Below are 15,791 nucleotides of genomic sequence, written 5' to 3'. Positions count from 1 at the left end.
CTGCCTGCTAGCCAGTTCCTCTTCCATTTTAAATATTTTTGCTTTTTGCTTGCTTGCATGGGGCTGCAGCCGAGATATGCCAGTAAGTTTCACCTCCATTAATTATATGAAACAGAATCCTGTATAAACTAACCCTACTGCAATGACTAACACTGCTGCTTTTATAACAGGACAGAGCTCTGCAGTAGACGTTACCAATGCATGAATGTGTGAAAAAGGACATGTATATTCATCATGGGCATGCTTAGGCAGCGTTGTCGGTGGGATATTTTTTCAGTATCCAAAATGGCTGCTAGTAGATTTTGGAACTTGACGGGGTCTGTGCTCACACACACTCAATGAGTAACAATGTCCTTTGTCCTGGGACTGCGACAGCGTTCAGTGTAGGTGGTAGGAAGCTGCAGTACAGATGCAGCCTACTCTAGGTGGGTGTTTGTTTCTGCCTGAGCCAGCAAGAAGCAGAAGAGCTCTTCATACTGCTTTTTACTCCCTAAGGTGGTTAAGCATCAATGCTTACCTTCTAGAAGCTGGTCATCAGTAAGTTACACATCTGCTTACCTTACTAGGGCCAGCTTTCTGACAACTGCTTCTCTCAGCTGTTAATCTACGTAGTGGGAAGGAAAACAAAAAAAAAATGAAGGTGCTATAACTGTGTTATAGCATGTGCTGAGTGAGCTTCTCTCGGGGGGTCTCATTCTCAGCATGAAAAGAGTCTGCTTGCCTTTGTGCTCGGTCATGTTAGTGGGCTGGTTAGCCCCACAGCAGGGTGGGAATAGGCCAAAGTGTTCCCACGGCAGGTCACAGTCCCTGCACGAGCAGGGAATGCTGTGGCTTTTAAGGCACGTGCCCGAGTTGTCAGCGGGACTGCTCAGTGCCATCTTGCATTTGAGAGGTTGGAGGACAGCAGGATTATTCTTTGTCAAAAACTGCAGTTGGAAATAACACCATTTGTGTGCTTATTACTCCTATTTCAGCAAGGGAGGAGAGGCAGAGGGAGGGATGACCTGGATTCCTGCTTCCACTTAACATTCAGAACAAAAACCTGAATTGTTGATTGTGGAGGTTTACTGATTGCAAATTGCAGAGGCAATTTTTATGACTTAGGAGTGAGAGTCTGAATTGGGCTTAAGCCTATGGAGCCTAACAAAGAAGCAGAAGCTAATGACATCTCTTTCTAAGTAACAATTTGGGTTCTTTACTAATGACAAATGAAGTAAGAATTGGATGAAATGGGGACAAAGGCCCGGATCAGCCCTAACTGCTTTAAGTGCTACTTTCATGGATCTTGCCCTGATGAAGAGAAACATTACTCCTGGTTGCAGAGACACCAACGCTGTGAAGTTGTTAGCTGGAAAATATAGCTCCAGGTCTTAGCACATACGGTAACGTGCTTTACAACTAATGCAGGTTAAGTCAGGAACTGTAAAAATAGCTTGTATTCTCATAATGGTGGACTGACTGGGTGACTTGCTTTTACTAACCTGATTCTTTGTGTATAACTAGGGCTAGTAATTTTTGGTCTACAGTTGGGTGTCTGGTTTCAAAAGCCTGTTGAAGAAAAAAACATAAATGGGTTTTGAAAAATAAAATTCACTGGAAGTAACTTAAAAAAAAGTTCTTCTGATTAGATAAATCGGCCTTCCTCTGTTGTAAGGACCTAAGTGTCTACTTTTATACGAAAAAACATTAGCAAGTTTAACCATCTTTAATCTTCGGGTCAGTTACCATATCCATGGGGCAGTAATGAATGCTGCAGACAAATGACAACATTTTATTTAGCAGCCAGTAGAGCAGCACACTGCAGGGCAGAGCTGCCTGGGGCTGGCCCAACAGCACACCTTCCCTCCCCGGCAGGCAGTGTCCCGACCTCCTTCCTCCTATCCTGAGATGGTCCTGAGCAAGGAGCTGCAGCTCCTCAGCCCCTATAGCGCAGCGTGTGCCCGTTGTGGCAGGAACCTGGTGCAAACTCTGGTGCGCAAGTGCGGAGCCAGCCTTGCTGCCGCCCGACACGCTTTGGGTCGTGGGACAGAGGAGGCTGAGCTGCAGGGCCCCTGCCAACCAGAATGGCAGATGCACCCGCTCTGTCTCTTCTCTGAGCAAAAGTCAAATGCTACAGTCCTGTCGAGGGTGTGAAACCCTTTCAAAAGCAGCAGAACTGGAAGAAACTGGTGCAAGATAGGAGTTGCAGGAACAGAAGAGACAGAGCCGATGTTTTTCTCCCTGCCCTGCCTCAGACTCGTTCTGCAGCAGGGCGCTTCCTGGTGAGACCTCTTCTCTTAACACTACCTGGAGATAACTGGGGGTCTCCCAGTCTTCCCTGGTTTTGTCTGGCTAGCGGTGGACCATGTCCCACAGTGTGTAAGAAAAGGGACTAGCATGCATATCCGCAGCTAGATGCTGGTATGCTCAAAATATCTTCCTTCTTCCCGCTACTCCTGTTTTTGCAATTTTGGTGCTCTCTTCTCAGTCTTCCTTCTCTCCAGAGAATTCCTGCTTAGCTGATTTGGCTGGCTGCGTGCGGGTGTGCCAGCACAGTTCCTGCTGCACCCTGCTCTCTTGGGCACCTCCGTCTGCCCTGGGAATGGCACGGGCTGGAAGCTGTGCTGCGTTCTCCGCTAGCAGCGCTGTGTGTAAGCTTTGCCTGCCAGGCAGGAGGGGAATATGTTTTATGACCTTTGTCCTATGAATAGGAGAAATAATTTAAACTTAAAAAGTGCATACCAAAGTGGGCTAGTTGGATTCAACACTGAAAAGAATGTGCAACGTACAACTTGGATGTAGAAGAATGAAGCAATTGTGCCTTTCCGTTCAAAGCTGGGATTCCTACTGAAGAGAGGAGATGCATGCTGCAGTCTCAAGATACACTAAAAGCGACCGGTGTTGCGCGGTCAGTGCACTAGTAGAGGGGACTGTAAAGAGGAGCAAGGGCAGGGTCCAGGCCCACAGCTAGCGCACAGCTCCCTGGACTCAAACGAAGCTGGGGAAGCCAGCCCTGAGGGCACGCTCCATAGATACTGTATGGTGATTCTGCTCTTGGTGCAGCTGACAGGCCCGTCGTCAGTACTGGAGGAGAAATAGTGGTTGCACTTTAAGGCTTTGTGTATGTAACAGTATGAGAGATCAGCAGGAAGCAGATTCTGAAAGTTTAGTAGCATTTGCAGGTTTTGCCTTGAATGGCAAGTGATGTGGGATTGATCTGGAAATCGGGGAGTTCTCTGCTTATCTGGAAGAAGTAAGCTATGAACCATCACAAAATGTATTAGCTGCTGTTGTGCCAAAATAAGTCTGTTTACAGCAAATGATTCTTTGCTGCTTTGCATTCTGATAGCAACCCGTGTGCATACGCTGCTGGCGTGCATGCACAGAAGAAAAGTATTTCTGGGCCTTCTGATGTGCACAAGCTGACATCTCCATATATGCTGAAGGAATGCATGCAAACATATGTCTGTCTGTAATATACAAATTTGATGTACTCGGTACACTGACACTGCTTTTGTAGTCTGTGGGTGCAGATAAATGATCACAGCATTTGCTTCCGTGTTTCAGTTTGAAAACCTTTTTTCAAATTGATTTCATCATTAATTTTTCTGGATTTATCAGCATTACATTACACCAGGATCAGTAAAAAGGGAGAGGTGGGAGATTTTATTGGCCAACTTATAAGAGACAAAACTTGCTATCTTTCCGTGGTAGAAATTAAAAGACTTTCTAGAAAAAAAAATATATATGCAGTTACTGTTGCCTTTAAGTAAAAGTTTTCATCTCAGGGGAAGCCGCTCTAGTGGACACGTTACAGCTAATCACAGTGCCTGCTACACAAATGTTTCCCTGCTCATTGGTTAACCATCCACTGTAGCCTCCTGTGAAGGAGAGCTTTGCTCAAAGTCCAGATATAGGACATGAACAAAAATACACGGCCGCTTGAACTCTGACCCTCTCTGCCGTACTCTTGGTAGGCAGGTGATCTGGAGCAGATCACAAGGAGCAAGTCTTTTGACATCACGAGGCTAGCCAGTCGCTTTCCGCCTATGGCGAAACTTCTGTCCTCTCCGGGGCAGAACAAGCACGCGTGTTATCTATGATCCTGAGTAATAAAGACTGTATTCATTCACGGCATCTTTCATTTAAAAATAGATGCCTTTACCCCCACTCCGTTTCTGACGGTTTGATTAAATGCTGCTCTCCGGTTTGGGGAGTGTGCATGTAACACCTGAAGTCAGTTTCTCCGGTAAGTACAACTTTATTTCATACCTAAATAAACATCATCTACTAGATTTTGTTGTTCTGTGCATACCCTTCCCTCTCTTGGCATTTCAGCAACAAGCCCTTTCCTGCTCCTGTGCAACTAGGACTCGTATTTTTTGTGTGTTTTTAATATGTGCCATGCAGCAGCCATTGCATTTAAGTACCCAGTTTCTTACATCTCATAGTAGGATTGAGAATGGGGGAAAATTTTAAGGGATTGAAAAGTCCCGTTTGTTCGAGTTCAGGATGATGTGAGAAAATGTCGTATTGGGATATGCGTCACTGTACCTGCAACAAAAGTTTTCAACGTAATTTCTTTTTTCATTTACCTCTTGCAGGGGCTGAATGTATTTGGAACTCAAATGTGGGTGTTAAGTCGCAGACCGCGTGCTCTGGGGTGTCATTCTTATTGGGCCTTTCTGTCTTTTTTGTTTTGCTGCCCAAATGAGATATCTGGAAAAAGGCAAGAGCTCTCTTTTCCTAAATGTCCCACAGGCCATTTCAGCTCTCAGAGCAACAGGTAACTTGCCAGACAGCCTTCTCTGGCTCCTGCACCCTGTCCTTTATACTGATCTTCAGCATTCAGATTCATTAAACATTTCCCTGGCTGGGCATTATGGAGTAAATTTGATGAAGCAGCTTTGTGTTACGCTTTACCCATGAAGCCATCGTTTGCTGTAACTTTCTCTAAGTAGGCCTAATTCATTTGCTGACACACTCCCATACAAGACTGGGGAGGGCGCGTGGGGAGAGGAGCTGCTGCTCGCTTCTGGGGCTGTTGCTTTCTACATTGCTTCAGCACGTAATGATGCAACCTCCTGTATGGTGTCCGAGTAAGTAACACAGTTCAAAGGGCAGAAGCTTTGTCTGGCTGGAGCAATCTGGGAACTGGGACATAGCTCCCAAGCGTCAGGGTTCAAAGGTCAGAGTTGAAATCATCTTCTTTTCCCGATCTGTGCGTCAGCACCACGGCTGTGATTCACACACCTTAGCGGTGGTCATCTCGATTGCACGTGCTTTTTCTGTCCATCTGCTCTTCAGCAATTGCCGAGGGAATGACTTTGGCCCTTAGAGGCGCTTACTGCCTAGAGGAAATGTTATTTGAGCAGGTTTTTGTTGAAGGCTTCATCAGTGCAAAAGCAAATTTATGGTCTTTGCAATTCTGTGCATGGTTTCAGTAGCTGCTGACGTAGGATGGTACTTCTTGTTTGGAGCCTTGCAACAGCTGGAGCCTGTTACCCTTTCTGGTGCTCTCTGGCTTGCAGCCATGCATCACTGGAACTGTCCTCGCCTCCAGTCCCCATGCAGCTGGGGGCACTTCCAGAAGTGATCCAAACCAGCATACCAGCGCCTGTAGACCTCTGGAGAGGTTTGCGTACCATCCATCAGCACCTGGCCTGCTGGTATTACTTGCTCTCGGCACGCTTGTTTTTTCTGCTATTTAAAAAAAAGAAAAAAGTCTCACTGGAAGTCTGCCAGACTGGATTGAAACATCTTCTCTAAGAACATCCTTTCTGCTGTACCATTTTATTAATTGCCCTAGTGTTCTTTTTCTTAGAGCAGTTTATTAATGCTCGTAACTGTAAATGCTACGCTTTGGCCCTTTTCCCTTGCCTGAATTTAAGAGCAGAAAAGTACGAACCAAGGAAGATCACCTTCTACCGTGAAGGCAATGCTATATTGTTCACTTCTAGCAGCACTTACTCAGTGGGTTTCTTTTTCAGGGGTCCTAATTTGTCCAAAGTTCTTCCCTGGTCAAACTGTATTTTTGACTGCATTTGAAAATTTAGAGGGTTCATTACACCGAGCTTTAATGAAGAGGGAATACCAGCCCCACACTGAGTGGGGGGTATTAACACTTCATACAGTTGTAACAAAATCAAATCAGAGTACCACTGAGTAAGGAACTTACTCAAAAAGAAAAGAAGTGTTAGATGAGGACTAAAAGGACTTCTAAGACACAGGAAAGGCTGCAGCACAGACTCTCCAATAAAGAATTTAATTGGTTGAAAACAATTAGTTTTAGGTTCTCCTGGTAAAGCAGTTCAAAGGCTTGTTTAAGAACAGTTGTTTTAAATGACAAAATGAATGGATTATCTTGGGCTGGTATCTCGCTTGATGCGTACGCGTGTTGTGGCACACCACGTTTAGCCCTGGGTTGGGGAAGAAGCAGGGGCATTCACAACACCACTTCAGTGCTTCCTAAGCGCCGGCCTGGCCATGGATTTGTTCAGTTATTGGTAGCAGTTAGAGGTACTTGAGTTCCACTTGGGCTGTGCTATGCTGCAGATCCCACAGCCGAGCGGGGCTGCCTCGAGCCAGCTGCCGGGAGAGGGGAGAACGTCTCTGGCCTCCCAGTGCCGGGTCTTCTGAGCGTGGAGGAGAGATTGTCAGCCACAGACTGCAGGTCTTCATACCTACCAGGCAGTGTATTGTACAAATAAAGGCCTTAAGAGTACCTACCTGTGCTCCCATTTTTAATGTAATACATGCATAATTATGTGTACTGCACACAGAGGTTAGTTTAATTAAAAAAATGTGGTAGCTTAGTAAATGTGGATGGTCATCATCCTGAAGTGCAAGTTTATAAATGCTGTGGAACGCAGGGTTTGTTTTAAGCCATTACATACTAAACTGCATCTTTCAGTAATGTACCCATGATGCATTTCAAAGTCTGTAACTTTGCTGTAGGGAAATTCTGTATTAGTATGTGCTTATGTTTTTAAGCAGTAATTATCATTGCACTTGCAACATTTTTATAAGCCTGAAAATCTGTAAGCCGATGTCAAGCACACTTGACCAAGGAAAGCATTGCATACTTCTGAATAGGATCTGTACTAGTGCAAATGTTGAGCGCTGCAGCAATTAACTTCTGTTGGCATGTGTGTTCCAGTTAAACAGATTCAATAGGTCTGCACCAGTACAGATACTGCATGCTGTAGGTTGAAGTTTGCAGCAAAGCATGTCTTGCATTCTTCCAGCAAAAGTGCTTTGTTAGTGTAGCCCTTGCATGTTGAAGTGCTAAACTAAGGTATAGCATGTCTCAGTGAAAGAGCCACCAGCTTATCTAATGTGCATGTTCTCAGTAAGAGATCTATAATAACAGGTTAATTTTACATTACTGTACTGAAGTGCAACGGAAAACACTTGGAAGTTGCACTGCGAATCATGCATTAATTGATGGTATCTTGAACATAGTTAATCTAAGCCTTAAAAATTACCTAGTGCACAGAGGCACACCACATTTTTCTAGCACAGCAGGGATCTTGGCTCACCTTCCGCTTCTAAGTGGTGCAGTAATAGAAATTTTAGTAATAATTTCAAGGGAGAGGCTGCTTTTCTGCTGCAAGAAAAGAAAGAAAACAAAATATACTGAGGTTGGCCAGTTTGTCATTTGTGAGCTAAAGCCCCCACTCCCCTGATGTCAGCAGGAGACATCTTTTAGACACCAGCTTGCGCAGAGCCAAAATTTCCCTGTGGAAAATTTCTCTGTGAAGCTGTGGCAGGCATTTAGGCTCGGCACAGCGCTACCCAGGCAGGAATTCAGAACCAGTTGTGCTGCTCGCTGCCTTGCCCCTTCCTCAGCCCGGGGATCAGAGCACTTCTTGGCATCTGGGATGGCTGCACTGAGGCACCCCTCTGCCAGACTCAGATTTCAGAGGAGTGCTGTTGGCCCCTTGGATGTGGGTCTTCAGCCTCTGCAAAGGGCATGTGCATTTGGACTAGTAGAGCCCTCTGTCTTTCCATACATGATATTCTCAAACAGTTTGGTGGAATTAAGGTATTTAGCAAAGGTCTGACCTGCATGCTGGTTAGTGTGATTTATTCATGGACTCCTGTTTCCCCCAGTTTCACAAATAAAGAGAATGCCTTTGAGTGCTTAGAGCTTTGAGTCAGCTAAAACAAGGAGTTAGAAGCAGACAGCTCCCTTTTGACTGTGATTCTGAGTAATAGTTCATGCAGAAAAATGAATAAAGGAAACAGTGAAATGGAGGCACATTTAGAGAGGTCAGTTTGCAGCCTTCAGTGTATCCTTCTATGAGCAGGCTGGCGCAAGAGTCAAAAGAGGATGTGTGAGTGGAAGTCAACGTACAGAAGCTACAAACTGGCATTGCTGCCGTGTAGCTCTCCCAACATCTTTTGCTATCTGTATTTACTTAGGCTTTCTTAAAGTCATTCACCCTTAGTTGGATTCTGTTACACAGACTTGCAGCTCTGACACAATCCTTTGTACCATACCTTTGTTATTTGTCCTTTCAAGTTTTTGCGACATCAGTAGGGCACGTACATGCTTTGCTAGGTCACCTTAATGTAGGCTGGGTTCTGCTCCTTTCGGGGGGTCCTCCCCTTGCAGTAGCAGAGGGGAGGCATGTGGAGGCAGGTGGCAAAGGGATCGCACTGCAGAAAGGAGCTCCCTGCAAAAGGAGGCAGAGCCAAGCTGCCCCAAGCTCAGCTGGGCACCTGCCTTCGGCTTTAGGGGCAGCATGGGACGTCCCCGTGGATTTGTTTTGGCTCCTTTGCAGGGAGCCTTCACTGACACACAGCCAGTTTGTCAGCCGGAGCAGAGGATTGCTGCTACTCCAGCACCAATGCCGAATTCTGCTTTACTTGAACTGTAATTGAAGTTATTCCCTTCTCTTCATCCTTTTAATTTAATTTTTAATTATTTCAGCTTTCAGCTATGATTTAGTTCTCATGCTGACAAGTGCTAGAGGAGGTAGTGTATTGCATGCATTTGAAGAGTTGAGAACTGAAGCATTAGGCCACATCTAGGCAGAGTGACTCTTCCACGCTGTAGGTTCATCACCCTTGGCACGCAGCGTCCTCCGCTGCTGGCTGGGAAAAAACATGAGTCTGCTGCCAACAACGTGCTAGATACAGCTGCTAGCAGCTGGAGGAAGTGTGAAGTAAATTCTCTTTCTTCACACCCATACCGGTTCTTCCGCTCGCATAGAAACACTTCCTTACGTGACATTCTGTATCAACATCACGCTGCCCCTGTAAGTACAACTGACTGATTTTCCCCTACTGTGCTGGGCATGACATCAAATTGTTCACGCTTCAGCGATGTATGGAGAAAAGAGGTCAACACTGAAAAGCCCCTTTGCTGCAACAGCTGGAATAGCGGGCAGCTGCAGAATCAGTTAAGGAACAGCAGTCCTACAACTGCCCAGGCAATTAAATAGGCCAATACCAGAACAAAGTCCAGCTGTAGTTACAAATACCAGGAAAAAACAGTAGCTGGAAATAAGTATATCTTTCCAAATGTGTTTTGTCTTGGATTTCTAGCGGCCCATTCTTGCGCTTCCAACTGTTTGTGGTGTCAGGAACGTATTGCCCTCCTGTCATTCCTCTGGGAGCTGGCTCCTTTGCACGGGAGGTTAGAGCGAGGAATCATTTTGGGTTTTCTGTCTTGAAAGAGAGTTGCGACAGAAGTGTTATATAGCTCCTCTTTGTTTTTTCAGAGTGAAAGAATTGAAAAAGGCCAAGGAACTTGAAGATACGCAGCAGCATCCCGTAGCAATGTGACATTGCTTTTCAGACTGTTTTCATTTTCTGTTTTTAGCAGAGACATGCAACAACAACAACAAAAATACCCACTGCAGTTCTGGAAATACCAGCTGCAGGATTTTAACAGTAATGTTTTGGTCATTGCATTTGCACTTTCATGGACAACTTTTAATTTGTTCAGCAAGACATCTTGGAACTCAATCTTCTGTTGGATCATGGGGAAAACAAAAGACACCAGGAGGAAATTGTGAGTTGCTTCATTCTCCAAGAAGGAAGAAGCGATTAATTATCCTTTTCATATAGGGCTGTATTAAACAACATGTGGAACTGTACAAATATTATACCAAAAATATTGTTAAGAAAAGGTGGGAATGCACAAGCAACACAAGAATGCTGTTCCTGCACCTGTCAGTCATCTCCAAGAAACTGAAGCTTTGAGAGTCTCAGTGGAGGGGCTTAGATCAGTACATCTTTATTGGGTCCATGCATCCTCATTTCCTTCGCACTTCTGTCCTTTGTGTTTTATTTAAATCTCTACAGCACACTTAATGCAACTTTTTAAATCTGCAGGTTTTTAATACATCCCGTGGGAACTTACAGAAGGGGTTGGTGTATGAGATAAACGGGTAATGCATGAGGAATGGAGAGAGCAGCTTAAGCAAGTTTTAAAAAGTTTTTTTGGTATTTTTACTAGAACCTGCAAACATATCAATTGTCATGTACTTTCTCTCATATTCAGCACTTTATTTTCTAGCCTTACTTTCATGTACTATTATTTGAATTAAGTTCAGAAAATAATTTGTAAAACATGTAGCTTTTTATCTTAAGTACTTGTCAAACCTCTTGTCATTTTGCAGAGTCACATACATATGTTGCCTGGACATTTTATACCACCTAAAGATCAGAGTGGTGCTGCATTCTGGCCAGTAAATTTCTTATTTTGGCTACTTCATCAAAATCTGGGCAGTTTCTGTATATATAGAAGGTAGAAATGGAAAATGAGAAAAAATATTTGAAAGGGAATATATTGATTAATTACTAAATATTTTATTCACAAAGGGTCAATAACTTGGCAAGATAAAATTATTATTTGTATAGTTTTGTCTGAATGAACGAGAAGAGTGTGGATGTATTGTTTGTACATATTGTATATATTAAAACAAAGAGATATGTGCATGAACTCAAGAAAAAGAAATGAACAAAGCAAAGCATTAGTGGCTATGGTCTGTAAAATGAAACAAAAACTTTATTTCACTATAAGAAACTTTATTTTAAATGTTCTTTAGAAGAACATTTTTGCTAAAGCATGACTAAATGGCAAAAAAGAGCTACTGTATTTAGACTTAGGAAAAAAAGGCAGAGCAACATTACTTTAAAAAAAAAAAAAAAAGAAAAAAAAAGGATATGTTTACATTTGATTTTGGCTACCAGGAGTTCGGTTTGGTTGGATTTTATTTGTTTATTCCTTCCTTCTTTTTTTTTCCCCGTCTTTTTTTTTTTTTTTTGCCAATGGTGCCAAGTAATGTGAATGCTAATATTGCTTAAGAAAATTAAGTTACTTTTGCAAAGCAGATAATCATAAGAGTACAAAAACCGTATCTAGCTTAACACCATACACTCACTCCAATAAAGAACACGTAGAATGAACATAAAATGAAAAAAAAAAAAAAAAGAAATAGTACGAAAGTAGAAAATATGTTTCACATTTTCATATCTCCTGCTGGAAGTCAGAAAATGTAATAAAAATTGCACAAAAAATTTTAAAAAATTCAGTAAAACTTAAAAAAAGATGCAAACTGATCTTGTAGGGGTGTCATGGTATATTGCTATTTCCACATAGTGAGGAGCCAAAGAAATTAGATTTTTTTAAATTGAACTACTAATTTAAAACTGTCACAAATTCTCGACAATGGGAACCAGGTTCTGATCTTTATTACACAGGAATGTAAGGGAAGAAACTCCTGAAGTCCATGTCGTTACTGTGGGTTATGTACATGTGTCTGAGATCAGAAACTGCTCCTCTGTGTTTGTTTTGCTTGTGGCAGTTTAAAATCTCTGAATGGACTGGTGTAAATTTGAGATTGTTAGTTTTGGAATAGTTGTTCTTGCTTGATCCCGGCCACCAACTGCAATGTTTAAACGCAAGGCTTGTTGTGAAGCCTAAAAATATTCACACATAAGAAGCTTTTAAACTGGTGTCTTTAAAAGAAGAGTAAAAACAAAGATTGTGGCAAAAAAAACTGGGGTCAGTGCTCTTGGTGCCTTTTCTATAATTGTACCTGTTTTTAATTACTTCTTTTCACTGCCAGCATTGAATTACAGTAGATGTGCTATAGCTCATTATCAGAATTCTCTTGTACATTTCTGAACTGCTGCTTTATGACCTGATTCAATTTAAAAAAAGGGAAAAAAGAAAAACGAACAGTCTGGCGCTCACACTGTGCCTGTGGGCAGCCTCATAGCCTCGATTTACGGTATGGAATTGGGACCTTAACCGTTAAATTTTCTGCTTGCGCAAAAACGGAACAGGAGACGCCGAAGAATCTCCTTTGGAATGAATTGGAAATGCTCTGTATTAATACTGGAAGAACTCTGACATTTTGAAACTGAAATGTTGCTCCCATTAACCAATACGTGACAATATAGAATCGACCTTTTCCTAACAAGAGTAGTGACCTCAGTGGAAATGTTTTAACTCCCTGTCTTTACAGAAAATGATTCAGTAATATACAGAGCTATTTCAAATTACTCTTCCAGATCCATGGGCCTGGTGGTGTATCTACTAATCTAGATCCTGCTTCAGCCAAACGTTTAAGCATGTACTTGCTGTTAAACATGCAAGCGATTCCACGGGCGCAACAGAACTACTTGCATGCTTGAAGCCAAGTACAGCTTCCAAGTGCTTTGTTGTGTCGGGCCATAACCCTTCAGTGTATCACTGGGGAGTTAGAAAGACTCCCCCCGCAGTGAAGTGATTCTGCTCACCCGTTTCTTGGTTGTGGAACTTACATTGTCACGGAAGATAAGTAAGTGCAGCTTTCCGGGAAAATTCAAATTCCCAAGTGCCAGGAGCCAGATCTTCTGTCTTCTGATAATGGAATTGCTCCTTTGTGAAACACATTCGACAGCAGTAATACTGTGTGAAAGAAATACAGAATATAACATGAACCCCCTCTCTGGTTGCACGCTTATGGCAGTTCCACACAATAGCTGGTGCCCAATGGGGGGTCCCCAAGACTTGCATGTAAAACTAGTATAGATGTCTTCTCTTTTGTAAGTTTTATTTTTGTAACCGTGCATGTAAAGCATCACTGAATCAATGGATCTGTTGAAGAACTCAGCTGCTGGAACCATGCAAAATGTTTTGAATTGCCCTTAAAATATGGAAAATGTTTTCTGAATGCTTTATATTCTTTCTGCTGTAAATTAAAAACAAAGAAAATTTCCCCATACAAAGTGTGCGCCTTTCTTTAAACATGTCTCTTCTATCCTAGTTGAAAAGCATGGTGTAGTCCTTTAGTCACTGTACGTAACCATGAAAAAAATCCGTTTCTTTTACTACATGGCCTGCTTGTAAGTAGCACCTAGTTTCCTGCGGGTTATAATCTGAACAGTCCACAGCCTACCCGCGAGCGGGTGCGCAGCCCCTGGAGTGTGGTGGGATCACTAAAGGCAACAACACAGTCCCTGGACCTGCAGCCCTTTCTGCTGCTGTATTCCAGTGTGTAACCTTCATCTGGTGCATAAAGCAGCATGTTTGAGAGGAACTCTCTATTTCTTGGGAAGCAAACTTTTCCAGGTCCCCTGCTGAAGAGTGCCGCTGCCCAGTGGTGCTCTGCAGCTCCCGGGCACAGCACTGCCAGCCCGGTCCTTCTCCAGTTCAGAGGCCAGCCCAGAGCTCCATGACACTGCTCAGCACTACTGGCTCACACCTGAGGCCCTGCAGGTGGCTCGCGCGCTGGCAGCTGCTAGACAAAACCTGTACATGCCAGCCACCCTCTCTGTTTCTTCCCCTCAGGCCCTCACCCCAAGCAGAAACTTCTCCTTTTGAGTGTTGTCCACACTCTTACAGCAGTAAGGAAAACTGTTTTAAAACCACAGAGGCTGGGTACTCATCTACCCCTAATATCCAAGCGTCAAAGTACAGGTTTTGCCAAGATGACTATAACTACACAAAAGCATTCAAAATCCAATTGTCCTTAAAATACAAGTTCTGCCCAGCTGCAGCTAGCAGCCTGGTTTGGTGGAAATTAGTTTCAAGGCAATATGCTATGACAGCATTTCAAATTTGGAAACGTTCTGTGAAATCATGTAAGGCGACATAATACTACAGATTTGTAAATATTTCACCAGCCCTTAGGTGGCCCCAGTTCCGATTAGAGTCTCTAACACAACTTCAAGTAGTTCTATGTAATAGTATAAACATGGCAGATAGTACTCACCTATGGATGACTAGCTTTTCTGAGATCAAATTATTTTCAGTTCCTCTTCAGTAAACAATCACTTCCAGGGCAGGGCATATGGGCTTTTCATGAGAGACCCTGCAAACCTAGTAGAAGAATGCTAAATCCTACATTGTGCACAAAGCAGAGGTGAATCTTAGTAGAATTCAAGAGGCCTGCTGATGCAGGAACCTAAGAGGTCACACTTAATAACACAATAATACTAAACTGAGACTTAGTAACTGTTGCACTGAACAGCTATGTAAGTTACATGAACCAACCCTCAGTAATGCAACTTCTGTACCTGACTACAAGGCTAGCCTAGCAGGGAAAAACAGCTCTAATAGATTAATCACCTTGTTTCTGAAGGACTATGTTAGTACTAGTATGAGTAAGTTCTTCCAAAACCCAGGACTACAACAGAAGACGAGATTTCATTAGGAGAGTTTCTTCTGGACTACAGAGAAACATGTTTAATTATGTTTCTCTTTAAGAAAAAAAATCAGCATTTAACTCCCTGATTTGCTCACAGATAGTTCCCCGATTTTCCATTTTACATGCCTGTTAATTCCTGGGTTCGCCTTTGGCATCGTGGTGGGTTGACCCTGGCCAGAAAGTAAGCACCTACCAGCTGCTCGCTCACTCCCCCACCTCCCCCGTTCTCCCCAGTGGCATGGGGGCGAAGAAAATTAGAAGAGCAAACGTGAGAAGAGAATGCCTGGGGTGAGATAAAGACAGTTTAATAAATGAAGGGAATAAAACCAAAAAGAACAAAAATAGGAACAAGTGATGCAAAGGCAGGCAGTCACTACCTCCCACCAGCAGCCGCATACCTTTGGACGACCACGACCACCACCCTCGCAGCTTTACTGCCGAGGATGATGTTACCTGGCGTGGAACAGCCCTGTGGTCTGTTTGGCGCAGCTGTCCCCGCTGTGTCCCCTGCCAGCCTCTCACCCCCCCAGCCTGCTCACCGCGGGGGGGGCAGCAGGAGAAACAGAGGCAGCCTTGATGTTCAGGCCGCCTTTTGGCCGTTCAGCAACAGCCAAAACATCAGCATGTTATCGACACTGTTCTGGCCACAAATCGAAAAGTTGGCACCGTACAGGCGGCGACGAAGGACATCAGCCACGTCCTGGCCAGGCCCAGTATAGGCATAACCCCGCCAGGTCTCCAAGCCCAGCTGTACTGGGGGGCTTCAGGCACGCCAGGACCCCTTCACAACCAGCGAGAGGGATAAGAACAAATCTACCCGCCCTGGCAGGCCTTCACCCTTCAGCATCTTCCACTCGCCCTCAGGTGACAGCACGAGGCACGCACCGAGGCGTTTAACAAGAAAAAAAAAAAGAAAAGCACGCACACTTTTTGCACCGCATAACCACAGCGCTGCCTCAAAAATCACCTCGTGTCCCCGGCAGTTCGGGCCAAGCGCTTGCTGCTGAGGCGGCGTGACCTCACCACTTCTGAGGGCTGCCGCACAGAACCGGGGTCTCTCACAGGCGGCCCGCAGCCCCGAACTGTGCCCCCACCCGCGCTAACACACAGGGGGTGGCCGGAGGAGCCGTGTCCTGCCCAGGAACTGGCTGGGGGGGG

At 44.1% G+C, this 15,791-nt stretch overlaps 1 protein-coding gene across 1 annotated transcript in view; it reads left to right on the top strand.

Moving 5' to 3' along the window:
- Positions 1–13,206, top strand: part of CAMTA1 (calmodulin binding transcription activator 1) — a 321,555-nt gene extending 308,349 nt beyond the window's left edge. The window contains exon 25 of the mRNA XM_010565346.1: positions 9,711–13,206. Coding sequence (XP_010563648.1) covers positions 9,711–9,743 — 33 coding nt within the window. The 3' untranslated portion in view covers positions 9,744–13,206. The remainder of the gene's footprint in view (positions 1–9,710) is intronic.
- The last annotated feature ends 2,585 nt before the right edge of the window (positions 13,207–15,791 follow it).

This window comes from Haliaeetus leucocephalus, unplaced genomic scaffold (genome assembly GCF_000737465.1).
Source record: "Haliaeetus leucocephalus isolate CR32 unplaced genomic scaffold, Haliaeetus_leucocephalus-4.0 Scaffold190, whole genome shotgun sequence".
NCBI lineage: Eukaryota > Metazoa > Chordata > Aves > Accipitriformes > Accipitridae > Haliaeetus > Haliaeetus leucocephalus.
This window is presented reverse-complemented; position numbering and strand designations above follow the sequence as displayed.